Source organism: Bemisia tabaci, chromosome 3 (assembly GCF_918797505.1).
Source record: "Bemisia tabaci chromosome 3, PGI_BMITA_v3".
NCBI classification, from domain to species: domain Eukaryota; kingdom Metazoa; phylum Arthropoda; class Insecta; order Hemiptera; family Aleyrodidae; genus Bemisia; species Bemisia tabaci.
Genome location: NC_092795.1, coordinates 24178850 through 24205932, shown reverse-complemented (window position 1 = coordinate 24205932; position 27083 = coordinate 24178850). Strand labels below are relative to the sequence as shown.

General features: G+C 40.8%; 1 protein-coding gene across 3 annotated transcripts in view; it reads right to left on the bottom strand.

The window, feature by feature from the left end:
- Window positions 1–713: 713 nt before the first annotated feature.
- LOC109031154 (uncharacterized) overlaps window positions 714–27083 on the bottom strand; it is a 73361-nt gene continuing 46991 nt past the window's right edge. For 2 of the 3 annotated variants that reach the window (XM_019042508.2, XM_019042507.2), the window contains 8 exons: window positions 22874–23395; window positions 21216–21671; window positions 15808–16377; window positions 14825–15000; window positions 13621–13918; window positions 11910–13032; window positions 7528–7707; window positions 714–5894 (listed from right to left, as the gene is read on the bottom strand). In XM_019042508.2, coding sequence (XP_018898053.2) covers window positions 5423–5894; window positions 7528–7707; window positions 11910–13032; window positions 13621–13918; window positions 14825–15000; window positions 15808–16377; window positions 21216–21671; window positions 22874–23395 — 3797 coding nt within the window. In that variant the 3' untranslated portion in view covers window positions 714–5422. The remainder of the gene's footprint in view (window positions 5895–7527; window positions 7708–11909; window positions 13033–13620; window positions 13919–14824; window positions 15001–15807; window positions 16378–21215; window positions 21672–22873; window positions 23396–27083) is intronic. The other variant, XM_019042509.2, reaches the window with a different exon arrangement.

The window sequence follows — 27083 nt, the reverse complement described above, 5'->3', positions numbered from 1 at the left end:
CCCGCCTCGCCATTGCGCAAAAACACGATCGTAACAACGTTAACGTCATTAAAAAAGTCATCGAGGACACTGTCACCGACGCGCTTCTCAGTTGCATCACTGGTTTTGTGCGCGGCGCAATGTGTGAATATGCCCGATATCAAATTAGCGGCCCTTTACAAGCTGCAGATTCGATTATAGAGTGCATTGTCGGGCTCGGAGCGTGGCACGGAGTCAGTGTTGTCAATTCTAATGTCAAATCCTCCGAAGTGAGGACAATGCAAATAGGAGGACTCTGCAATTTGACAACATCGCACGGACGGGAACGCAACCGCCGCGCCAGTTTTTCTATCCGTGCGTTTGAGTCTCTGAGGAGATCCTCTGCCATGCATATTGTATAGACATTAAGGGCAGTAGCGTGTCGTGCTTTGCGATATATCGATTGATCTGCCATTTAAGCCTATGGAAAAGGATCGATATACAGGGTGTTCGCAACGAACACCTTAGAGTATATTCTTTACTATATCATCAATGGGAAAATATCGATAATCGACCATTCACGCCTCGCCACTGATTAGGGGCCGTCCTAAAATGACGTCATGTAAAGAGGGAGGACCTCATTGGAGGAAGGGGGGTCTGAGCCTGCCTGAGACCCCTATTAAAGGAGGTTGGGAGGGGAGAGGGGACTCGAAAGAGATTCTTCAGCTGGGATGGTTCGAAAATAAAAAGACGTATTAACAAAAAATCAGAAATTATTAATACAACAATATAATTTCTTAGATAACAAATTCATTAATAATTCATAATTATATAAAGTAACCGATAACAGTAACAATAAAACTTCATGAATATCGAAACAAATAAAAAGAACTATAAAAAGTCACAGAAGGAAAGATAGTTTTGAGGAAAAATAAATCTCAGCGAGAAGTAGCAAAATGCAGTTTTTGTGAGGCAAGAGATCAACTCTTGAAAACGCTCATACCTTCTAAATATTCGACTTCAATTTCCAATAGTCATAGAAAATGTCCTCATTTAGAAAAGTTGGAAAGCAGTCAACGATGACGTATCGTGTGTTAAAAAAAGTCTACAAACTTGACTTGATTGAGTAATTATCTAAATATATCATTCGTTCTGCTCTTCAGTTCTTCTGAGAAACAATTTTGCCGTTCTTTCAATTTGTGATTCGTTTCAGCTCTCAGAAAATGAATATTTTATTTTTGATTAAGGAACGGAGTGAAATAAAATTAGATAAAAAATTAACGCGACCGAGCTTTACACCGGTTTATCAGGCCATTTCCCGGAAGTTTATAAATGAAGTTTACTTCCACATTCAAATAATTGAATTTGAGTTGGTTGGAGACGAGGGCACGAGACAAATGCTTCATTCCACTTATGATTAATTATTTTAACTTTAGGTAAGAAAAATTAATCTAGTGTGATGATCAAGCATGAAAACCTACTGCAATCTTCTGGAAAAAACTACAACTTAATTATGAAGTAAAATGCAAGTTTAAAAACACTTATGGAGTCTAAGACTTCATAACTCGTCGCTACTGTAAACTCAAGCTATGATTATGTAAAAAAAAAACAGTGAAAATGGAATACCATATTAGTAAAAAAAAAAGAAAAAATTGAATTCGAAAATAAATGCAATGTTTCGAAACACATAAAAAATATTGAAAATAGCAGAACACGATCGTTGAAAATCAATCCAACTCTTCTACTCAGGTGAGCTTTTCTATTTCAAGTGTTACGTCGCCTTGGTTTTTGCAGGACCACGATCATCAGAACAGTGGTGATTATCGCGGATTGGCGCAGCCTTGTTTTCCGCCATTTAAATCTCCGTGAGAAATCGACTTCGGTGGGTAGCCTGCTTCCACAATAATCGATTGTTTCACATACAATTAAATGGGCCAAGCCCATTGTTGCCAACTTGCCAGAACTCTGCATCGGGTGAGGGCTCCCGGATTAGTTTTCAATTAAAATAATTTACATAAATTACATATCTACAATTCATATTTAATTCGTCAATTACAAAACAAATTAATTGCTACAGTTCAACAATGATACTTTAAGGCTAGAAATAATCACGATTGCCTTTTCAAGTTCCGCGCTCTGGAGGAAAATTTTAGCTGGACATCGGTTCCTCGCAGGGAACCCTCGGAACCAAATCAACTTCTGTTACAATTATGTAATTATCGTAGGAGCTTGATGAACTCTTTTTCTGTTGTCACGTGACTACATAGCCCTTTGATTGATTGAGTTGCGACCGATTTGAACCCAAGATTTTGTATCATGAAAATCGATTCACAAAAAATAGAGCTATCGCAGATGATTGATCGAGACTTTCTGTGGAAAATCAACTAATGTAAATGCTGGGATAAGATATACCAAAAAATGATCTGGTGGAGGAGGGGGGGGCTTAACTTATCCTTCTCCTTTTCTCTCTCTCAGCTTCGTGTGTTGATCTAAAATATCGTCGCCCTCCTGGTATAAGGGCGTTACTACACTTCGAGATTAACCCTGTTGTTCATATGACTCAATACTCTCTCGGGCTTATCTCCAGGTGTAGTTACGCCCTTCTGTCAGCCAAGCGACGATATGCTCGACTTGATTGCATCTTTTTACAACATACCAATTTTTCATCAATCTCTTTGATAATTAGTTTATGATCCGCATCTGAGTTTAAAAGAGTAAATTCTTCGTCAAAAGCAGCAAAGAATTTGATGTCTATTCAGCAAATAATTGGTTCGTACGTTCATTTTGGGTTTCAATTTTTCGCTTTTTTATCTTTTTTTGATATGCAAAGGGTTCATCAGAATATCTCTTGCTGAGGATTATGAAAGTAAAAAGAGCGCAAAAGTTACGTAAACTATGCAAGTTCTCTTTTGCTGATTTTTTTATTTCCGAAGGGAATTAGTTTGAAATTCGTCTAATATGGCTGCAATACCTACTGATGAAGTTTTACGATTTTTTGGAAGACTTTTGAACGAAAAATATAAAATTGAGCGCATTTCAATCATTTCAGAAGCTCAAGACGTCTCAAAGGCTCAAAATCTGTCACCCTCTCAGTATTTACAAATCCCGCCGCGTGGTTTCCTTCGGATATTGTTCAGTTAAGCAACCACTGTCAAAAATTTATATTCCAAAGCTACCATCGAACATCAGTCTATGAATGATATTAGAATTACATTAGAATAGCTGTGCTTCGTTTTAAAATTGTGCATGAATGATGTTTGAACTGCTGTCAAATGGTTTTAAATGCAATTTAGGAGGCAGTGTTCTGAATTAAAATCAATCTTAAAATTGTAGTGTGCAGTTGGTAAAGGATGCTGAGGCTTAAAAAAAAGAAACGAAGAATGACACGTAATCAATGACTGACTTCTTTCTTTCGTTGCGGGTTTTCGTCCAGGTGAGAAAGTATTTTTATGGTATTATAATAGGAATGTATGGATTCGATCGACATGAATCGATCAAAAATCGAAACGAGAACCGATTGACGTGCTTGGATCGACAAAGTTCGATAGATTCACAGAATTGTCGGTCGATTCACGGGTTTGTCGATCGATTCACAATTGTCAATCGAATCGGCACCGATCGATTCACGGTTGTCGATCGAATCGGCATCGATCGATTCACGTTTTTATTTACCGATCGATTCATGTCGATCGAATCCATATCCGCCATTACAATGTTTGCGAAATCCTCAAGTATCAATACAGTGTGTCTGCTCGTGGTGGTTTAAACTGTCCTCTTAAGTGAGCAAAGACTACATGTAAATATTGCAGAGAGTGTTAGTAGTTAGTTATTAGAAGCATTCAAAAATATTAAATGTATTTTAATAAAAGGAGCATGCCACCAAATAATGTGTTCAGGAATCACAATCATCTTTTCGGTTTTATATGAAACAAGGTATCTGAAAAATAAATTATTAAACATTTAATCTTGTAATCACAAAGCATCTTCAAAACATTGAGCAAGCAACTAGTTTCATCGTATCATTTTGAGTTCATATCACAAGCACACTGAAATGCACTTTATTCCTCTATCGTATCTCTAAACTACTTTATTTTTTGGATAAGCTTTCATTGTGCATTTTAGAACTTATTCGAAATGGTCAAGTTTCCTTGAAAAAAAAAAAAAAAAAATTATGGGATCTAATGATGCGATCGCGGAAACAATGGAAATTATGATATATCTGTATTCGTTATTCTTTAGACAAAGGAACATGCGTCCATTTCGAGGTCGCAAATATGACTCAAACAAATCATATGTTTTTAAATACATATGACTGTATATTTTTCGTCCAAAACGGTGCTAATTTTTTTCAAATAATGAGAGAAAAAGTTAGTGTTTTCAGTTGAAAACACTCAACTGTAAACTTGGAAATTGCCATTAGAAATCTTGCAACGTTCTTCCGTTCAGAAAACGACTATTACGCAATGTCATCTGCGTGTATGGGTATTTACACGAGATAGTATCTCTAAAAAAAAGCAATCAAAAGTTGAAAGACTAGCATCAAATACAGTCGGAAAAAAAAGAAAGAGAAAATACCTAAAATTTCGTCGAAGAGAAAATAAATTTGACGAAGTATATATTTAGGGGTCTTCACTGAGGAGGGTGCTCCGGAAATTTGTGCAAACGATTTTACAACAAAGTAAATGTACATAATTATAACAAGAACTTCAATGTCTTACACAAACTTCTGCTCGAGACGATGCGACGTCTCTTCCATGATACATTTAAAGAAAATTATTCACCGGCAAGAAAGTTTGCAAATCAAATCGAAGGGAAACAACAGATTCAATTTGTTCATTCATCCGAACATCATTATTATTACATTATTGGTTATTCATCTTTAAATTTGTCTTCGTGTGTTTCGAAGCAGTCTCGATGAGTCCATGGAGGTTCGATTAGTGAATGCAATTTCTCAGGTTCAACTAGCATCAAATATTTTTTTTAGAATTTCACATTATTTTCTGTTAAATTTTTAAGGAACTTTATAGTTATATACTGAAAATTGCTAATGGAATGAAAATTTAAAGAAGGAAAAACATATCATCTAGAAACGACGTGACAGTCCTCCACGTGTACCAGTGCCGCTCTTTGTAAGAAACAATTTGGCTGGGAAGCACCCTTTTTTTAAGTTGATGAGAAGCGAGCGATGAAATTTTAAGCCAGTTCTAGAACCGGTTCCACTTTTACAACCAATGTAGGCATCTTAACTGGAACCGTTCCTTTATTTCATGATTTGGAACTAGTTCCAAAAATTAGCTGTGGTTCTCATTTACGACATGCATATCAACTAGGAGCGGCTTACGGTGGATCAAGTCCACCAGAGAGGTCGGACATGAAAATTCTCGAGTAAAACCGCAAACTGTGGTATTTGATTCTTTACATATCTGTATGTGATTTTTGATACCTAACCTTATCCAGCGATCCATTAGCTGTGTCCGGGGGTCTGTTTCTTGTCTACTGGAATACGGGATTCGTGGCACTCGCAGCTGCAGTCCTCCGGGTTTACATAGTTATAAACTGTTGTCGACCCCGCCCCCGATCCCGTTCCTGCGGCAGAGTTGACGTTGTGACTGTGGTTGCGACTCCGGCTACGACTCCTGGAAGCCCCGGTGGCCGGCGAGTGGCGGGCCGGGAGCGTGGTGATCTTCTTGGGCGAGCGCCGCCTCTCGGCCATCTCCTCGAAGGAGACCCATGGAGCGGGGGAAGGGATGGGGGGCGCCGACTTGGGCGCCGGTCGCGTAGGGTGGAATGTGGACATGCGTGGCGGGAGGGGTGGTGGTGACGTGGAGGCGCTTGAGGCGCGCCGAGAATTGCTCTGTACTTGCTCGGCTAGTTCCTGCCAGGAGCTTGGCTGCGACGGGGACCGCACCCTCACTTTCTCGCACGAGAGGTCCACCCTGCGAAACAAAGAACAATCCTTAGATTTTTTGCTCTTAAAACATTTATGAACACATGCATGAACATTTTATGAAGACATACTAAGTATAAAGGTGTGTACTGATGGTGAAAGTCGTTACGCAGAGGAAAATTTCCCAGAGGACTAATGGGAACACACTATGAATAATCCCCCCAACGGACTTCTTTTCTGGACAATCAGAGTTCCTGTAATCCTGATGGGATGCTGGTTGTCGTTATAAGAATTCTATCGGGACAATGAGCGTGCTAGTTGTCTCGAAAAGAAATCCGTTAAAGGCATTTTAACAGGAAGATTTTTCTCCGCAAATACACGTATTATCTCAATGACAACATTCCAAGATATCCTCCGTCATTTCATTTTCTTGAAGTGTAACCAACACTGGTGTTCTTGGAAACGTTTACTTAATGTTTTGTGCGAGATAAAGAAAAATCAGAAAAATTCCAAGGAATGATAATTATTGATTTTCTTTGGAAAAAATAAAATATGATAAGTAGGTAATCCCCGATATCTCAAATCAAGATACGTGTTCTGTGCCTTTTATAATCCATATGTGGGGCAAAGCAAGATTTAAGCACTGAAGAGTGCATATTGATCGTTATGATCAAAAAATCCAAACGCTCGTTGTAGCTCTCAAAATTTTCGACTTTTCTTGAGGGGACATGAACGCATCTTTGATGTTCTCTGGGAATAATTTTTGAATCAATGGTGAATGACAATTTCAATTAAGGCTTAACAATTGGTTTGAATGTTTGACTTTTTCACTAGAACGGCATTGACGAATTAGGTACTTCTGAAATTAATCTGTTTAAAGTAAAAAATCTACATGCGACTATATTAAAATAAATCATCAGTAAACTCTTCTGTCCTCAGCACTGACACTGAAGTTCGCAATACCCATTGACATCGATGAAGCATGCTGATAGTAGAAAAAATGGTTTTAAATATGTGATGCAGAAGCTACTAACCATTGACCCACAAGAAATATGATTTTATTGCTGATTTATACACATAAAGTCTTACAACACAAGCAGCAATGGGGATCTGGACATCACATTTAAGGCTACTCAATTTATTTATCGTGAATCGTTTTAAAAATTATTTTCGTCCGTATTACAAGTTTTCTTCTAAACTATGAAGGGAACATTGCAAAGCTTTGTATTTACATTTAAAGCAGGAAGACAGCACATTATATACATAGAGACAGACAAGATATGTAAATGACACTGTATAATTTTCATTATAACAGCAAAGACGCACCGCATCGTTCATTATTATTTTCTTGCAAAAAATGGTAGAGATCCTAGTTTTTCATTTTAATACACTTTTATAAATATCAGAGTAATACATCGAGTATATTCATAAGCGGAACATACAGCTCCATACAGCTGCTCTATCGTCAGTGGCGATTCTTGAAAGTTGGCAACGCTGTTTTCCCTCTATTTAAATGTATATAAAACAATTGATTTGAGGAGAGATAGCTTGCCTCACCTAAAATCGATATTTTAAATGGATTTAATCGATATTTTAAATGGATTTAAATGGAGGAAAAACAGTGTTGCCAACTTGCAAAATAGCTACCGTCTGATGTAGAACTAAGGGTGGTGAGGCCTTACCCGGGGAGAACGATGAGTAATTTGTCAGGCATCGGTGAGGTGATGGGTGAGCTGGAGGCACAGAACATGTCCAGTGAGGCGGGGGTCAGGGGGGTCGTTGAGCGGGGGCGGTCGATCGGGCACGTTTTCACCAAGTCGCCCGCTCTCTGTTTCACGGGAACGATTGGCAGTCCGACAGACCTGCATCATCCCAAACGGGTCCCAGTTAATGACAAAGGCAGCCTCTCGGCTATTAAAACCCAACTCGCCGTCAGGTTCCGCTATTCAGTTCATCGGCGTTCGAAAATAGAAATTGTTTCGTGTGCAAGTCCATAAAATGGATGCATTTCAGCAATATGAACCTTGGGAGTTTCAGCGAAGCCCAATGTGCGATGCTGTCTTGCTAAAGGAAAATGGGGCATCTAGTGGCGTGGCGTGCTTTGCGATATATCGATTGGTGTGCCATTTAAACGTATGGAAAAGGATCGATAATCAGGGTGTTCGCAACGAACACCTTAATAATCGATTCTTTTTCTGTAACTAAAAATGGCAGATGGATTAACTTATTTCAAAGCACGCCCCGCCGCCCCACCACTGCTTGGAACTAAAAATTAGTGTGCGGCTGCTTACACATCGATGACTTCAGTCAACAATCGTGTTCCTTCATCTCAAATTCTCCGATTATGTTTTATTTTTTCACATATAAACTAACATACATAACTGATATTTCCTTTTAAAATTGTTTTGTCAAAATGTTTGAATGAGCGGAGTTACAAAGACAACCACCTAATGATTATAGTTTCCTTTATAAAGTAATTAACCACGTCCAGTGATTTTGTAACGGCACAATCGGAGTTACCTATGCATTTTTTATATATCACCCATCGGTTCAGAATGATTGTCTGGTATCTTGTGGACACTACATAAGACTTTCTAACCATGTTCCTTCCAAACCCTGGTAAAAATTGGCAGTAGAATCTGTGTTCCAAAATACCATAGACCAACAGCCGGCTGTAAGATTTCCAATACCTTCTACAGCCGGCAACACAATTTCTTATAGCCTTTTATAGCCGATGGCGATTAATCAACAGCCTGGCGATAAAGTGTATGCTAAACCTTACTAATTACGGATGCTAGGAATTAGTGAGTTTTTGGACTACCCCTCTCTTTTTGGGCCGCAGTATCTTGATTTAATTTGCGAGGAAAGCTCCGTACTTTTGAAGGATGCCTGCCATTCCTAATATGTTGGAGCGTCTTCAATTTCGTATGATACTGTGCAGTACCTCTGGTGTGAAAAAGCTGCTTCAAGCGCCGCGGTACGCTGCGGCGGGCAGCCAGCGCTGAACGCGCATTGGCGCCTTCAAACCTAACAGGGATACTTCACGCATTGCGCAATGCGTGAAGTATCCCTGTTAGGTTTGTAGGCGTCAGTGCGCCGCCGCTTCGCTTTGTGTTAGGCTCTAATATTTAATCTCGCCGCGGAGTCAGCGTTTTTCAACTCATGACTTTGAATGTTTGCACACTCTGTATGGATTATTCTCATTTTAATTGATGAAAAAAAATATGTTGTAAAGGAAAATATAATGTGCGTTTTGTAAATATTAAGGTGATTCCGTACAAACTTAAGGATTTACAAAGCACAAGAATTTCTACACAATTTTTTATAGCCTTTTATAGCCGATGGCGGAAAAGCAACAGCCAGGCGATAAAGTGTAAAGCCCGGCGATAGGAACTATAGCCCGGCTGCATAATTTTTTATCGCTTCGTGTAGCCCGGCCGTATGATTTTTTCCACTTTCTACAGCCAGCTATATGATTTTCTATCGCTCTCTTCAGTCGGCTATAAGAACTATGGTATTTTGAAACGCAGCTCCTATCGCCAATTTGTACTAGGGAATACAATGAGTGTTACATGGATGGATATACATGACAGTCTATCAAAACTTAATTTAGAAAGTATCAATTTGATTCAAACATTTTAAGCGACGGTAAAATGTTGAACATTCCCTAAACTCCACATGTAAATAAGAATAGAAATAATGTCATGAAACGTAGGGTTTCCGGCAGTCCAAAGTAGTTGATAAATAAAACCAAAGTATGAAATTATTTGTTGCCTCCTTCTTTTTGGGAAATATTTTATTTGATGTAAAATTGGATTTTCATCGGTCGACACCCTCCTCTCTTATGGTCAAACAGGTCTCCTGATCTCGGGGAAAATAAGAATTGAGAAGGCCGCGTTTGTTTTTGATCGAACTCAATTCACCTTGAGGTAATCAACTATCGTTCCAGATGGATCTGTTAATTGGTGGTGGCCCGCGAATTCAGCCGGATCAATGCCGTTTTTTGACCAAAATATGTCAACACTCCTCCTGTTTTCTTCTCCTGCGGGAGGGGGAGGGTCTTTGATTTCTCGAGTGGTTTCACGGATCAGTGGGTCACGTGCATTGGAAACTACGCTAGACGAGAAATTGGGCGGTGTGACCGGATCAGATGACACTCAAATGGTGATTTGTCATTATTACCAGTGCGAATTAGTCTAACTTCACTAGTTAAAGTTGTTGGATTCCGCTCAGGAAATGAGGAATGAATTTCGTTTTACACTTGTGGAATGATATTTATTGCTATTATTTTAAAACTGAATGGTAGCCATAGGCACTGACTCCTTAATCTTCCCCGATTTTGACACTTTCGCAACGAGATCAACATCCTCGATTGGACTTCAATTTGCAATTAAGAGCTATTATTTCTGGCTCATCCGAAAAAAACTCTTATGTGCATAGGGAAACTAATGGCACTTACGTTGTTTTTTAACTGAGCTGGAATTTATAGTTCCTAAGTGCAAAATGTGGTCCAATTATTTTGAGTAGGTAAAGTTCACAGGAGACGATCTCATTTTATTCATTTTTATTTTAAAGAATAGATAACTAAATCAAGGGAGAATTAAATCACAAGTCATGTTCGTCTGTTATAATTTCATGCAAACTACGTAGGACTTATTGAACATGTCTATGATTAGCTTACAAAAAAGTATTAGTTTTCATTGTTTTTTACATTATAGATAGTTCATTCAAATGTTCCGTCCGCTAAAACACCAAAATCAACGTAAATCAAATCGGTCATTGAAAGCAAACTTGTCTTTTCGAAAATGAAGTTGAGCTGTACGAAGAATCCTTTTTTTTCGCACTTTCTCTGTTAAGTTGTCAAGCTAAGTTTGGCATACTGAAAAAATTATTCCATGGTGAAAAAACATTATTTCGATGCTCAAATTGATTGCAGTAGGTTTTAATTTTTTGGTGAACTGGAAGTTTGAATTTACGAACATAAAAAAATCCGATCCCTCATTCACGAGTAGTGCCTAGTTGGCTAATTGTAATTTTTCCACCATTATTCTGCAAAACCGGTCATGTTTAACGAATTCAGGGATTTTTCAGCACAGGAGGATGGGGTAAAAAACACGAGGATAAAGGAGCGAGAAGTCTCCTGAAATAAGCATGCACTAAGGACACGTTTAACTACATTGGCAACGCAGAGCTTTGAGCTCGAAAGTTTGGAACTTTCTGATAGAGACGGTGAACGCTATCTACTTGCCTACTTAAGTACGAATAAGGACCGCCAAGCAGGTTTACGTTATTTTCTCGTGGTTCACTGCTTCAACTCTAAGGCTATCAACTTTTCTGCGCGTACCGAGTGCTCTGCCTTTTCAAGTCAAAATGTCGCCAAATTATAGCTTCAAAACCAACTGGAGCGACAAAAAGAGTGGAGTTACCCGATGTTTGTCTAATAAATTATTTTGGGAATGACCGTCGGATCATCGAAATTAATGGCTGTTTTTAGGTCATTTTTTCTTAATTACATTATTTTAAACCGTGGAAAGAAATTTCATAATTCGGAAAAATTATCAAAAATAATGACTATTTTGGGAGTCATTGTTCGTTATAACTACGTAATTTTATTTGAAGAAGTAATAGCGAATTTTGAACGTTAGCCTTTGAGCAAATGATCAATTATTATAGCATTCCATTTATTCAACCCTCTCCTAGTCCACAGGCAAATATATATACCAGCCTTCGTTCTTTTAAGTGCTTATACAGTTGATTTCAATTTATAAATACACGGTATCCATTGCGTTGGGAGAGAAGGTTGTAATATAATTGAACTCTTTTTTATTTCCTTTAGTGATTTAGAAATTTCAGAAATTTTCCTTTAGTAATTTCAGAAGTGTAAATGTAAATGGCCGTAATTGCTGAGGCTTTGTCATAATATAAATAAAATTCTGACTTCCTTTTTTTCCAGCGAGGAACTGCATCCAAAACTTTTAACTTGAAAAGTCAGAGGTCTCCTCAAGAAAAATCTAATTACTATGTCTGCAAAGCGCAATCGAATGAACGCAGGAATAATTCTTACCTTTCAAGAGGAAGCGTTGTGGGTACGTAAGGGAGCTCGTCCTCCAGGGATTCCGGCTGATTGACCAAGCTCTTCTTCTCAATGTCATCACCGGCATCCTCCATTTTCAGATTAATTTCGCTGCCCGACTCTGAAGATTTCGACTTGGGTTCATCCGCGTCCTCCTTGCTGGATTTGAGATCATCCCTTTCTTCCCTACTACTTTTTAGGTTGGAAGGCTCGTCTCTACTTTTCGTCCTTTCAGAGGACGCCGCTCTACTGCTCCCCCTTTCAGCGGACGCCTCTCTGCTAATCCTGCTTTCCAAACCCTCTATTTTACTCTTTAACCTTTCAGTCGATTCTTCCCTACTTCTCCTCCTCTCAGCGAATTCATCACGAATTGGTGGAGACTCTGTTTTAGTTCTCATACACTCGAAGAATTCCTCCCTACTTTTCCTCCTATCGAAAGACTCGTCTCTGCTTTTCCGCCTGTCAGAGGTTTCCTCCTTGCTTTTTCTTGAATCGGCGGATTCCTCCCGACTATGTCTCGAGTCCGAGGAATCTTCCCTGCTTTTCCTCGAATGTGAGTGTTCTTTCCTACTCCTCCTGGATTCCAGGGACTCCTCTTTGCTTTTCCTCCTTTCAGAGTGCTCGCCCCTGCTTTTCCTTCGTTCAGAGTGTTCTTCCCTACTTTTCCTCTTTTCGGAATGTTCTTCTCCTCGACTCCTGGAACTTTCTCGCCGTCGTCTATCCTCCGACTTCCCGCGTTTCGACCGCCGGAATTCCGCATCTCCAGAATCCGATTCCTGGACTTGCGGCAGAACTTCTGGTTCCCCCACGGGCATTTCCACGGATCCGCCCGCGGGAGTTTCCGGTCTAACCTCCGGGACTTCCGTTTCCTGCATGGCGGGGAGCTCGTCCCTTTCCGGTAAGGTCGTGCTGTCGATTCGTTTCAGCTTCTCCATCGACTCGCGTTTGATTCTTTTGAGTTCGTTGCTCCTCGATCGTGTCAACGGTGACTCGGTGCTGGTTGACTCGGCGATCACTTTCCGCTCTACGATCGGTTCCTCGATTGGCTCCGTAAAATATTGTCCCTGAGATGTGTCCTCGCTGCTCCTTCTCGAATCGTGCCGTTTCAACTTTCCTGCAAAAAAACTGTCGACGTAATTAAACATTACTTTAGTTAGAGCACAGGTTTAATGCGCAACGTAACTTCGGCTGGCCAACTGAAAAACGCATTAAATCCGCAAATGCCTCCAGCAGATGTCTTAACACCGAACTAAGAAATCGTTTAATTCATTTATTTTTTGGAATCGAAACTCCTACAATTCTACATTTAAGCGCATATTTAATGATTACCCATCCCCTCACCCACAGTTTCGCAACCGGAAAGCACACTGTAATACTCTATGTTTCTCGCTTTCTAATCATTAGATGGATTTTTTGCAATTAAGTGATGAATCAGGAAGTTTTAAGTTCTAAAATGGAATGTGACAAAAATCCGCGAGGGAGAATCTGTGAACGTCACAGATGGACTATGCATCTTGCAATTTGGAACTCCAATTTCTGGCTCAGTCTAAAAACAACGAGTGTATACCATCAGTTTTCCTATGCACGTAAGCGTTTTAATAGATGAGCCAAAATTTGTAGTTCTGAATTACATGATGAAGTCCAGATTACTTTATGACTTTCAGCCTCGGCACGGAAAATAAGTTGCTCAGTAAGACCTTACCTAATGCATCTTCGGAATGGGTGACTATTTCAGCGGTGGTGGTAATATTCTGGCGACCCTTGTTCTCGTCGCCAGAGGCCATGGAGTCGCTGTTGGGTATAGAGGCGGGCGACTGGACGCTCGTGTCGGCTCGGTGGCCTGATTGACTCTTTGAAGGCGTTTCGAACTCGGATGCCGGCCGAATGTCACACTCCTCGGCTGGATTCGTGGAACCGCAAATACTGACGGGCGCTTTGCCGTCACTGTCCGGTGAGTGCAGCGGGATGATGATCGTGTCCGCTGTATCGTTATACCGTTTCTGAAATGGCGAAATATGAGCATTCATTTGAGTCAGGTGAAGGAATCAAACTCAGAATATTAGGGCCGTGATTTGAACGACCGCTGCTCCTATACAATGTTCACTGTGAATGATAGGTCCAACCTAAGTAGGTTGGACTGGGAAAGTTCCAGTAGTAATCTCGAAGTTACTTTTATAACAATATTAATTTGGATCCCGATACCGATGTAGTATTGGTACTGCGACCTAGGACGCAATGAAACATGATAATAATTTCAGTGATTATCATAGGGTCTTCCCACACATTTTTTCTACTTTACGTATCCACCATCATAAATTTCAGTAAATCAGTCAAAAAATAAAACTTTTAAATTCTAAATTGATCAACACCATAGGGGTGTTATTAATTTGAGGCAGACGGGCGGTGGAGAAATTTTACCCATACATTTTAATGTTGACACCTTTCACACGAGCAATTGTGGTCAAGTTTGATTCATTTTAGAGAATTTTAGCAGATTTTTATAATCTATCTCCCCTAATTCAATCGTCCCCCCTCCCAACATCATTTGCCCCATCCCCGAGGAACAATGTAAAATGAACGACTATTTGCCGACCCCATCATCTATAGATTAATACATCTGAACGTTTCAGCCTAAAGAGGCATAACTCATTCGAACGCTATAGGGAAGATACATAGAATTTTGACTATGCCAATAAATCCAATGGCTAGCAGTGGCGTGGCGTGAATTACGATACATCGATTGTTATGCCATTTAAACTTATGGAAAAGGATCGATAAACAGGGTGTTCGCAGCAAACACCCTCATAATCGATTCTTTATCATAGGTTTAAATTACATAACAATCGATATCGCAATTCACGCCCCGCCACTGAAGGCTTGAAAAATAGAGAATTCATAGCACTAACCGTTTGTGATTGAGATTGCGAATGGGAATGGGAATGTAATTGTGATTGCTTGTAATTGAAGTCGGCGTTTGAGATAGAAGGTTCTATGCTAGGCGATCTAGATTTATTACTCCTTATGCTATTGCTTCTTTTAAAAATCCCAAAAATGGAAGATTTTCTTGATCGGGAGCCGCTATCTAAAATCAGAAAAAAATAGTCATAATTGTCACTTTACTGAGGTAGAAGATTTTTGGAAAGGTACTGAAACAAAAAAACAGGCTGGCAGTGCTCAACCCTTTCCGGATTGAAAAAGTTGTCCTGCCAGTATGAAAAATAGTAAAAAGTTAATTATGAAGTATCGCTACCTGGCACATTTGTATGTTGGTGGATCGTGTCCGTCTTTGAGAAGCCTCGTCCCTATAAAATGTGGAACTAACTTATCTTCTTCACGAAAAGGATTTTTTAAGCGGCAATCATGAATGCATCACTTAATTTCCAGAGGAAAATCCCTATGTACCTTTTGGATCACATTTCGATTCTTACAGGGCCCCAAAACTTTCGGTCCATGGAACCGAAGTTTTTAGTTAGAGTAAGTGAAATTCGGTTCAAATTATAGGAATTCTCAGTTCACAATGCTTCTTTCAGTTCCCTCAACCTAAATTTAGTTCATGCAAACGAAATATCCGACACTGGAAAAAAAAACACATTCGATCTAGAGTCCGCCAGACTCTTAAGAACATCGACCAGAAAAAGTACTCTTGATTCAATCAGAATTTAGCTTAAATCAAGAACCAAGCCTCTTAATTTAAGCGGCTTTCGTTTTGATTCAAGTGAAATCCGATTGAATCAAGAGTATTTTTTCTTGTCAATGTTTTCAAGAGTCTGGACTCTAGATCCAATGTTTTTTTTTCAATGTTGTTTTTTTTCCAGTGGACTCTGTGGACTAAAAATTGTTGCTCCATGATATGAACTAATTATTTTTTCTCCGTAGTTGCGGGACATACCTGATTTAGCTCTGCACCCCTTGGCGGACTCAGAGTTCCTACGGAAGAAGTTATACTTGCTGGAAGGGCTGGGCGTCCTGGTGGCCTCCCTGAGCTGGGACATGCTCCTGGCCGGCCTCGAGTCCGCATAATTATTCAAATCCAGCGTGTAGACCTTAGCACCGCTCTCGATGTCCAACGAATAGAGCGGTATAGACGGGAGGCTCCTGATCTCGGAGCCGGCCGCGTAGTTAACCACCCTCAGACGATTACTGTCCTCATCGTCGTCGTCGCCGGCGTGGAGGGGGATGATCTTCACCAGCGGCTCGTTGTCCCTGCTTTCTCGGCGGCTGTCGCGGCTTCGGTCCCTGCTGTCCCGGCTACGATCCCTGCTATCCCGGCTTCGATCCCGGCTGGGTGCCCGCGGCGGCTCGGCGTCGAGTTCGGGGGTTCGAGATCGCCGGGATTGGAGGGAGGGTGCCGGACTGATGTGTTGCGTCCGGCTAGGGGGTGTCCAGCCGGGCGGGTCCTCGTGGAGGGAGATGAAGATTTGGGTTTTGTTGTCGATTTCCATTGTTGTTTTCTTTTCCCCTGCGACAGAGAGTGGAACGTTAGGTTATTGACGCCAGTCGGATTGAGGCTTGTTACTGTTGAATGGAATGGAGATGTTGCATGTGTGAGGAATGTGCAATTTGACTACTGATTTCTATGTAAAAGTTCGCGAGAAACACGATGATGCCACTGATTTTCTTTGAAATCAACTCCCAAGCTAAAAAAAAGCTCTCGAGTTGAGGCCAAAATGGAGGGGATATCCCACACGCTATCCTGAGAGCCCACCTCTACATCAAGACAAACGCTCCATGCAAAGATAGGGAGCAAATACATTGACAGGGCTGCCACTTTATTTGGGGACTCAAAAATTGAAAACACGGCATCACTGCTAATGTACTTGCTCCCTATCTTTGCATGGAGAGTTTGTCTTGATGTAGAGGTGGACTCTCAGGATAGCGTGGGATATCCCCTCCAGCCCTCAACTTGAGAGCTATTTTTGAGCTTAGGAGTTGATTTTAGAGAAAACCAGTGGCACCGTCGTGTTTCTCGCGAACTTTTACTTATGAATGAACAGTCAAATCGCAAATTTCTCACACATGCAACATCTCCATTGAGCGATCGATTCGTACCTATACACGGGGAGTTTTGGTAAAAATAAAAATACGTGTTTGCAATAGCTTGATTCATGATTGATATCAGGGGGGACTCATTAGAAATTAGAAGACGAAGAATTAGAAGAAGAGGGAGAAAGGGCGAGGGAGAGGAGGGAAAACAGGGAAAGAAAATAAGATGAGGAGGAAGATGGTGATTCTATGTGATATAGAGACGAGATTCGCCACTAGGTTGCGCTGCTATGCGGTTTGTGCCTTTGAGAAGGACTAATTATCGTTAAGTACAAGTTAATGCAAGAAACTTATTCATAACGTGCAGCAGCATTAACACTGAGTAGAATGACATCAAATATGCGCAGAATCATTGTAAAATACCTGAGACTACGATAACGGACGTCGTCCATTGACTCAATGTGCGAGAGAGAGAATTAATATAGTATATCGCTATAGCGCTCTAACATATAGCGCTATCATTCTCTAACATCGATTGATTGATTAACATTACTTTACATATAATTAATCGTTCATTGTAAATATACAAAAAATATGATCTATAACACTTATGCAACGAGGAAATTGAGGAAATAAGAATTAATAGAACGCATAAAAGGGGGAAAGGTGAAATTGAAAAGGTAAGAATGCGCCTTACAGAGAGAGAGCATCGCTTAAAATCACTTGTACATTGATAACGCTCAAAACTCTATCAGAAAAATTGATTAAGAAAAGGAATTTATCACACTCATTTCTCAGTGGTAACTCACTTAATTCGCCTAAAAAGTTAGTACTTTTGTATACACTATAAAAACTTTAAAAAATTCCATAAAATTAAACCAGCAATGGCTGCTGGTGAAACATTAAGATCAGTAACCTATCAGAAATTTTTTGCTACGCCAATGTTGCTAAAAATTTAAATTTTTTTCACACTGACCTGCGATGTGACGTATCTTCCGTGCCCCAGCAAGAAAAATATTGGTTCGAAACATTACACACAAGTCGAAGAGAGAAATCCTATACATTTTACAGCTATAAGGGCGTATCGTTCGATGGCGGTTTTTGGCCTTTTTAGTGACCTAAGAAAAACGGAGTAACTACATTTACTGACACATAGGTTTTCACTTAACTTCTAAGTTTTTCTCTAAGTCTGTCACACAATTTTCGGTTTTGTAACTACCGGGTAGGCTCATTACTGTTGGAGTGTTGAACCGATTTAATTCTATGTTTCTACTATTTACATATTTGTTACCCGTGAAAAAAACTTCCTCTCTTTATCTATCTACTGGATACTCTACCGAAAATCATTTTACCGATCACTCTTCGAGACTTAGCCGATGACGTCATCAGTGTGTGACCAATAAGGTCATTGATTTTGTTTTGAAAAAAAGATTTGATATCTCTTATAACGTCATCAATGACTTTGGAGCATGGCCTCCCTCCTCAAAGCAAAGAATACAAGAAAAAGAACATAAAAGAAAAGCAAAAGAGAGGAGAGAGAAATGGAGGATTGAAAGAAGATAAACTTTTTTTTAAAAGAAAGAACTACAAGTATGACGACACTGTTTTCATCGATATTGTCTGGTCGGAAAATCTTCTCCAAAGTATTTTTGAGCATTGATGGTCAATAATTCTCACGATGCCGAAAAGAGGAATGTTGAATTAACATCCAGAATATTAAAAGTCTTTTCAAAAACTCTCAAATGCTTAATTAAACGCTCCGACTGTTAATTTTACGTCACGAGGGTGCTACGTTAACAGCTAGGGAGGATATTAACAATATTTAGGAATTTTCACGCATATACCTTAAAATTCCGGATATTACCTCAACATCCTTCAGTTTCCGGGTAGTATTTTGTTTGCTGCATAGGGAACAGCATTCTTAAAAAATTAGTAAAATAGTGACCTTATTGATTTCCAAAAATGTCGTGATCACCGTAATTGCCGTAAGCCGTGAGTGTTCTGCTCAAAGTTTTTGGATGAAAAAACAATTACCTGATCTTATAATTTCAACGTCAAAGTTAATCAAATAAATTACGAATTAGCTATCACTAATTCTTTGCGCCGTTGAGAGACGAGTCTCTACTCTCCCTATACGTTCTCGATTCTATACTACAAGGATTGACATGGCAATATTCTCCATTTATGGGAGCCCCATCTCCATCTCTATTCTTTTAAATTAATCTAATTTTAATTCTATTTATCAAATAAATTACGAATTAGCTATCACTAATTATTTGCACCGTTAAGGGGCGAGTCTCTACTCTCCCTATCCGTTCTCAATTCTATACTGCAAGGATTGATACGGCAATATTCTCCATTTATGGGAACCTCAATCTCCATCTCTCTTCTGTTTCCATCTCGCACTATCTCTCTTAACTGTAAGAGGGAAGATGTTCTTTCGATGAAGACATCTCAAAAATATCCCCGGGTTGGCAGAAAGCGCAAAGTCAATACGAGCAACACAAAAGACTGAAAAAAACAACTCGGTTGACAAGCGGCAGATGCTTGCCGGGGTTATTTTTCCCAGGATTCCGGACTGTTTGCTCGGGAGCTTTCGCGATAATGGATTCGTTTCGGAAAGGCAACTCCTGCCCCTCTCCCCCGATTCTCATTAACAATTGACGCGCCGTACAGTCAGACTAATCTACACGACACACGCGAGGATCGCTTGTCTTTCCTTTACTCCTTAATTTGCTAAACTTCATTATCATTAGACACAGCGAGCTGAAGCCTCGAGCCCTGGAATCTTGCGAGGATGCGTCAAGACGTAGGTTTGAAAAATTAAGGACGCGGTTGAATTTTCTTTTCCTTGTTCCAGGTTTTAGCGTTTGCTCCACCCACGGATATAACACACTGGAAAAAAAACACATTGGATCCAGAGCCCAGACTCTTGAAAACATTGACAAGAAAAAATACTCTTGATTCAATCGGATTTTTGCTTGAATCAAAACGAAATCCGCTTGAATTCAGAGGCTTGGTTCTTGATTTAAGCTAGATTTGATTGAATCAAGAGTACTTTTTCTTGTCGATGTTTTTAAGAGTCTGAACTCTAGATCCAATGGGGTTTTTTTTCCAGTGCAGCATAGGAATACGAAAAATGATAACAAAGTATAGCTTAGTAGTAACGAGCTCGGTTTAATTAACCTTTAGATGCCCAAGCTAGGGTACCTGTATACGAAAGAGTATTGCCATCTCAATCCTTTTACTATAGAGAAAGTGTGCCGCTCTCTGATTGGTCGGGTATCATGGAGCTCCAAAGTTGACCCAATGGTAACAAACAAGATGGCGAAAAAGTTCTACAAAGTTCTAGACGTGATTTTGGGTGTAATAGAATTTTTTTTATATTCAACCTCTGAATTGAGTTCGGATCGAACTTTGATTAATGTTTTTGCCGAAAATGAAGCTTTTTAAGTGTGATTTTCATTCATTTCTCAGCAGATAATATGTGTTCCTCTGGGTCGGGTTTGTTTAAATTTTGCCAACTTTGGAGCTCCATGATAGCCTAAAACTAATGAGCCAATCAAAGAGCGGCCCAGAGATGGCAATACTCTCCCGTAGGCCAAGCCGGGTCACATTGGCCCGAGGCTTGGTATAAACACGTACTCTGCGGGTTATATACGAGCGCCAGACATAGGTCTACAAATGTATCCTCAAAAAAGTAAGCGTATCAAATTTAAAGAAAAGAGAGAAAAAGTCGAGTGTTAATACGGTAAAGGATAGGAACGGTGTAATCCGGCCTCATTTTTTAACTTTTCCCCGGAATCTGATCGGACCTCATTGGCAGCGGCAGCATAGAGCGGAACATTGCGAATTCACACCTCGCGCCAAAACGCCTTCAATTTTGCAGACGCAACACGGACATCCATCAAGTACGAATAGTTGTATGTCTGCGCCGTCGTTAACGCGCGTCATTTCCCGTGACGTCCGTCCGTGTTGCGTTGGTTCCGTTCGTCTCATTATAGTGCCTTGCTAAGGAAGAACGTTGTATGAACCTTCAGGCGTTGCCAAATTTCCTCTGGTAAATCACAAATTCTCGGGAAAATCGTTTAAATATTTTGCTTCCAATTTTTCATGTAATTTTGTTCACAATTTTACCTAAAGTTTCTAAAAATTTCAAGGATGGATATTCATAGCTTCCCTCAAAAATAAACATATTATCGAAGGGAATTTGGCAACTCTCGAATGTTCATACGGCGTTTTTCCTTAGCACGGCGGCACTCTTCGGTTTCCCTTTAAATCTACGAGGAATTTCTGTTTGAGAGTGGAACTGACCTGGAGGCGAGGCAGGCTCGAGTCCAATGGCGGGGATGGCAGTAGCGGAGGCGGCGGTGCCGTTCGCGGCGGAAGGGAAGTCAGGCAGCTTCTCGACTTTGTCCTCCTTGAGCGAGATGAAGAGGTGTTTGGCGTCCTTGTCGTACTGGATCGTCTTCATCTTGGACGACGCCGTCTGCCCGCCGCTCCCGTTCCCGTTGGCTATGAAGTTCTTGAGCGTCTTGTTCGTGAACGGCTTCATGTACTTGATCTCCGAGCTGAAGTTCTGGAGCTCCTGTTTCTCTTTCTCCCGCTGCTTCTCCCTCTCGGCCGCCGTCGGGACCTTCGGGCACGGCACCGGGATCGGCCGGGTCACCCGGTGACCCGCGTGACCCACCTGCGCGTGACCTTGGTTCTTCTGACTTGCCGCTTGGGGTTGAGCCTGGGGTTGACCTTGGCTTTGACCTTGAGCCGGCCCTGGATAAAAAAAAAACATTGAAGTGTTACAAAAAGGCAAATTTTTCTTAGCAGATGAAAGTAAGTATTACATTTCGCGTACAACATTACATCGGAATGTAATTTTGCTTAATATTGCAGCATGATAGCGTTCATGATACTCGTGAGAGACATTCTAAAATTTGTTGCAAATTAGGATTTTCAACTTAACTGTTGAAACTAGAAGAAAGAAGAAGAAGAACAAAGAGACGCAGCTTCAAATTGTCCGGGTGTATACATTTATAGCTATTGAATGGAAGTTTGATTTTAATATTCCACAAATGCTTACACTTTAGCATCTGCATTTGGATTGCATTTTGCAAAAAGGAACCACTAGCATTACAATGATGCTAAGGTTGTGCAACTTCATCCTTTGCAGTATAATTGCGGAAATAGTGAAAAACTATTAAATTTACATGGTAATTTTTGTCTTAAATTCACAGTTTTTAGCGAGTAAAATATAGAAACTACTATTGGATAATCGGGTTTTTCCTCCAAGACAAAAGAAGTTGCACAATCTTAGCAAAATTGCAATGCTAATGGTTCCTTTTTGCAAAATGCAATCCATTTTAGATTGTGGGTTGCATGCTGTAGCTCTGTATATATATGAAATATTACACCTTTTGAGACATGACATTCAAACTTTTTTTACTATCAAGACACCCAGATTTTACGGGTGTCCCATAAAAGAAGTCCACACGTATCAAAAAGTGCGGTACGTCTCAACTGAACAGACTCTCCAACCAGCAGCGTGACCATGTAAAGACTCGATGGAAAGAAGTTTTAAGGCTATAATTTTCTCTTGGAAGGTAAAAGAGCAGTCACACAATATATTTTTACATTTTTTTTCTTTCTAGTTTATTGAGCCTTGTCTTCCACCATTTAATCGGTCGAAAAAGTAGGGTTGATTTTGAACCGAAATGCACGCTTCAATAACTAGAAATTTAAGACGGTGCATGGATATCTTTTCCACGCATGTCAATTGGACTACATTTTGCAATTTGGACCTATAGATTCCAGCCCGGTTGAAAAACAACGTATGTGCCATTAGTTTCCCTATGCACATAAGTGTTTTTGCAGGAGAGCCAGAATTTATAGTTCCAAATTGCAAAATGCAGTCCAATTACGACCCTGTTGGTCTTGATCTACAGATATGGTTAGCCACGCCTGGCAAAGACTGTTACCTTGAGGAGGCGGCACGCCGTTGGCCGACTCGGTGGAGGTGCCGTGGAGAGAGACAAACTTGACGAGATCACTATTCTCGAACTTAGGCGGAGCCCTGGAGGCGGCGGCGGCGCTGTGGGCGGCGAAGGCCTCGGCGCTGTTGTCGACGGAGTCCTCGCTGAAGAGGGAGACGAAGCGCTGGGTCTTGGGGTCGTCGATCTTGGGCGTGACGCTGCGGTGCCGCCGGTGCTCCTTCTCCTCCTTGCGGGCCTGCCGCTCCCGGGTGTCCGCGCTCCCGGCCGAGTGACTCCGCCCGACCCAGTTGGACTTCATCACCACCAGCTTGTTCTCGGGGGCGGCCTCGGGTGGCTTCGCGGGGGGCGCCGCTGCCGGGGCCGGGTTGGCCAGGGGTTTCGGGCCGCAGAACGAGGTCTCCACCAGCATCCGGTGCGGCGAGGAACCGCGCGAGGCCTTCGAGAGGTTCGACATGGCGCTCAGGTGCGAGGCGTTCGAGTAGTGCGATGCGGCCGAGTAGTGGGAACCTGCGGATAGAGAGTTTAGGACGGTGATGTTAGTGAATGACGTCATGCACGAACAGTGTACCTAGTAGGTACCTAGATAGAGAGAGTGTGAACAGCGGGCCGATTATTGAAACTTATAGACAAAGCTGTAGACAAAGACGACAAAAGGGATTTGGAGGGATCCTATTGGTGGAAGCAGGTGGTGGCAATGGACATAGGAGGTAGGTGATGGACTAACTAACGGCAACTCACTAAAGACCCGACAGTTAGTCCATTATTTTCTTCCTTAGTCTATGAGAACCAATCATGTCAACCATTAAGATCACTGCATACTCCCTATGTCTTATTTGTCTATCGCTTTGTTTATCAGTTTCAATAATCGCCCCTCAGCTCGCTTCATGGAGGGCTTAGAGCCCAAAAGGTATCCATTTCATAGGGGCCGTCCATAAATTACGTCACCCATTTTTTCAAGTTTTCGAACCCTCCTTTCCAAGCCCCCGCCCCCTTTTTGGGGGAAAACGGAGAAAATCGGAAAAAATTGGTAGCTATAGTCAACTTTCAAGCAAGCATTTTCAGCCTTTAGGATGCCTCTAGGAAAGCTTACGTCATCCTTGGCTTGGTTCCTCTTCCCTCCCAGTCACCCACCGTCATCCACTGCTAAATCTTCCCACCCCTCTACTTGGGTGACATAATTTACGGTCGGCCTCCAAATGTTCAACAGCCAATTAAAAGGTACATGACATCAGTAAGGACTAGGGAACGTCAACGTTTCCTCCGTTTCTGAGATAATTAGTAAAGGATCTCTAGTTGCCTCTGCTTAAGGCAACAATTTCCATTGATATCCGCGATTTTTCGGCTTTTCACGAGGTATCATCTCTTCCCATTTCCTGCAATAATGAGGTATGGCCAAGTTTTAATAATGCTAAGGGCGTTGCAACTCATTTGAGCGCGTGAGGAGACTGGAGCAAGCACTTTCCTTTCCCAAAAATTCCCAGCAGTGTTCCGTTCAAGTTTTCCTTTCGGGAATCGGTGTATTTCGAAGAAGGAAATGCCCTGTAGGATGTTCAACTTTCATCTAGATTTACTTCCCCTATGAGACTTTTATAGGGTCCTAGCTGTTAATGCTAGAGCCTGTTCGTAAAAAAAATAAAAGCGTGTACAGCAATTTCTCTAGATTTTGAGGCTTGAATCAAAATACGAAACATTTTATGACCCCCTAACAACAGTGTAAATGAAGAGCCGTAATCTAAAATACCATTGAGAGGCGTTTTTTCCTCCAAACCACACGGGTTAACAACATCACTCACATTTGCTTGCAAAAAAAAATCGCCTCTCCGCTACCTGTGTGTGAGCTTTTACAGTCGTTAAATGTAATCCTACCGTTCATTGGTTACACAGAGAAAGCCCTAACATCTCGACTTGCACTTTGAAGGGTCTCTGCAATAAACTTCCCGTATTGAGCAACCCTAGTTGCTGCCAATCAGGAAGGCAATTGCGTCCGCGTAACGCGAACCTGTCGACAAATTGGAGCGGAAAGTTAGCAGAGCTGCCCGGCCGCTAATGAGAACCCGATATCAACCCTGGTATCAGCGTCCCCGGTTTCTCCTGAAATTCAACTGTTTTGTACTTCCTTTCGAGGCGCTGAACAGGGGCAATATGGCAAAGACTCCTCTTATTTGAGAGTGTGATCAAAAGGCGCAATGTTGTCCGTGCCCTTTCGCGGAATAAAGCAACTTTACTGACCGGCGCGGTGATTGTTTGAAAGATTTCTGGTCAAATTATCTTTTTGCGGTCACATTTGAGGGACTCGAATAACACGGCGCATGAGTGCATGCGGTTTTTGCCATCTCGAGAAATACGTGTTTAAAGTTTTAAAATTACATGGATCTTTATGACGGAGAGAGAGTTCAAACTGACTTTTTGATCTTAAAAATTGAAATTTGGAAGCGAATTTTTCACAGAATCTACATTAAGACTAGTTTTACTTGAAATCATTGTTAACACGATTTTTCAGAAACTGCACTTGTGCGCCTTGTCCTCCAAGCCCCTCAAATAGGGATTCATCATAGTTTGAAAATTACATGGATCTTAATGGCGGAAAGAGAGTTCAAACTGACTTTTTGATGCTTAAAAATTGAAATGTAGGAGCGAATTTTTCATGGAATCTACATTAAACCTAGTTTTAGGTACTTAAAATCATTGTCAACACAATTTTTCAGAAACTGCACATGGGCGCCTTGTCCTCCGAGCCCCTCAGTTAGGGATTAATCACAGTATAGAATACCACCTCCTCCGCAATTTTTCCTCCGAATGAGGAAAATATATGTCATCTCAATGAATCGTGTACTTACCATGAATACGTTACTATTTGTGACAATGGAATTTTCCTTCTCGTAATGACAGTTATCACAACTGAAAAAATTTTATTGTAACAAGGAAACTCTCATTCTTGTCTTACTTTAAGTAAAAATTCACTCCCTTGATGCAACAAGCAACTGTTAAGAAAAAATTTCTCTTGTGGTTATGTATCTGATTTCTATGGTACGCCCTTAGAAGGATAACACCTTAAACTGAGGAAACCGAAAAACGCTTTGAAGTTACCTTTTTGTTAAGAGGAGCATTCAAACGAAATTTCAGCACTAGAAATGCAACAAAAATTTTAAACCAAACAGGAATCATAAAGGTTTGAAGTCTTAGGTCCAAAAACCGAGGCCTTGAGGCAAGTAAAGTTTTACTTCTTAATCCGTCTTAATCGGGCTTTGAAATTGTTGGAGGTTGACATCTCTTATTATTTGACAGAATGACCTTAATCGCTTACAACGAATTTTCCTCTCTGATATTGGAGAGATTTTTTCACGAAAACCTCGTGGAAGAGCTTCTTCATCCAACTCGACGAAAATCGCTAAAAAATATTCCACCGTGCATTGAACTTTCTTGCCCTATAGACAGTCACATTTTATAAATTGTTTTTTGCGTGAAAACTGAAAATAGAAGACGGTAAGCGCTGCCGTGCTACGGGAGAACGCCGTATGAGCCTTCAAGAGTTGCTAAATTCCCTTCGATAAAATGCTTATTCTTGAGGATAGTTACGAATATTTTTCCGTCACATTTTCAGAATCTTTAGGTGAAATTTCGAACAAAATTATCTGAAAAATTGGGAGGAAAATATTCATAAGTTTACAAGGAAATTCACAATTTATCAAAGGAAACTTTGCAACGCCTGAAGGTTCATACGGCGTTTTTCCTATGCACGGCAGAGCGTAGGTAGCACTGCTGCCTGATATGCGAGAGAATGATCAAAAGACGCCCTGCTGCTCGCGTGCCTTTGAGCAGCGAAGTTTCAGCTTTTCCGGATGGCAATATTCTGCTTGGCAGTCTCAAAGGTTGGCTTTTATTTTCCTCTTGAGAGGATTTGCCGGGCAGATTCTTCTTTGAAGATTCTACGCTGATGAATAGACGTAAGTCCACTCTACCGATGACAGCTTGGAGAATACACGTGGACCACATGTTGCAGTGAAAATCCACAGTTAAATTTAACATGTGTCATTAGTTCCTTCATAGGTGCTTTTAATATACAACGGATCCAATCTGTATTCCTATGTGCTAGGAGCAGTGACTCCTCACTGAAAAGTGAAATCCGAATATTTGAGATTCTTTGATTGAAAATTGATGAATGGGTCGTATTCGATACATCAAACATGTAAGATTA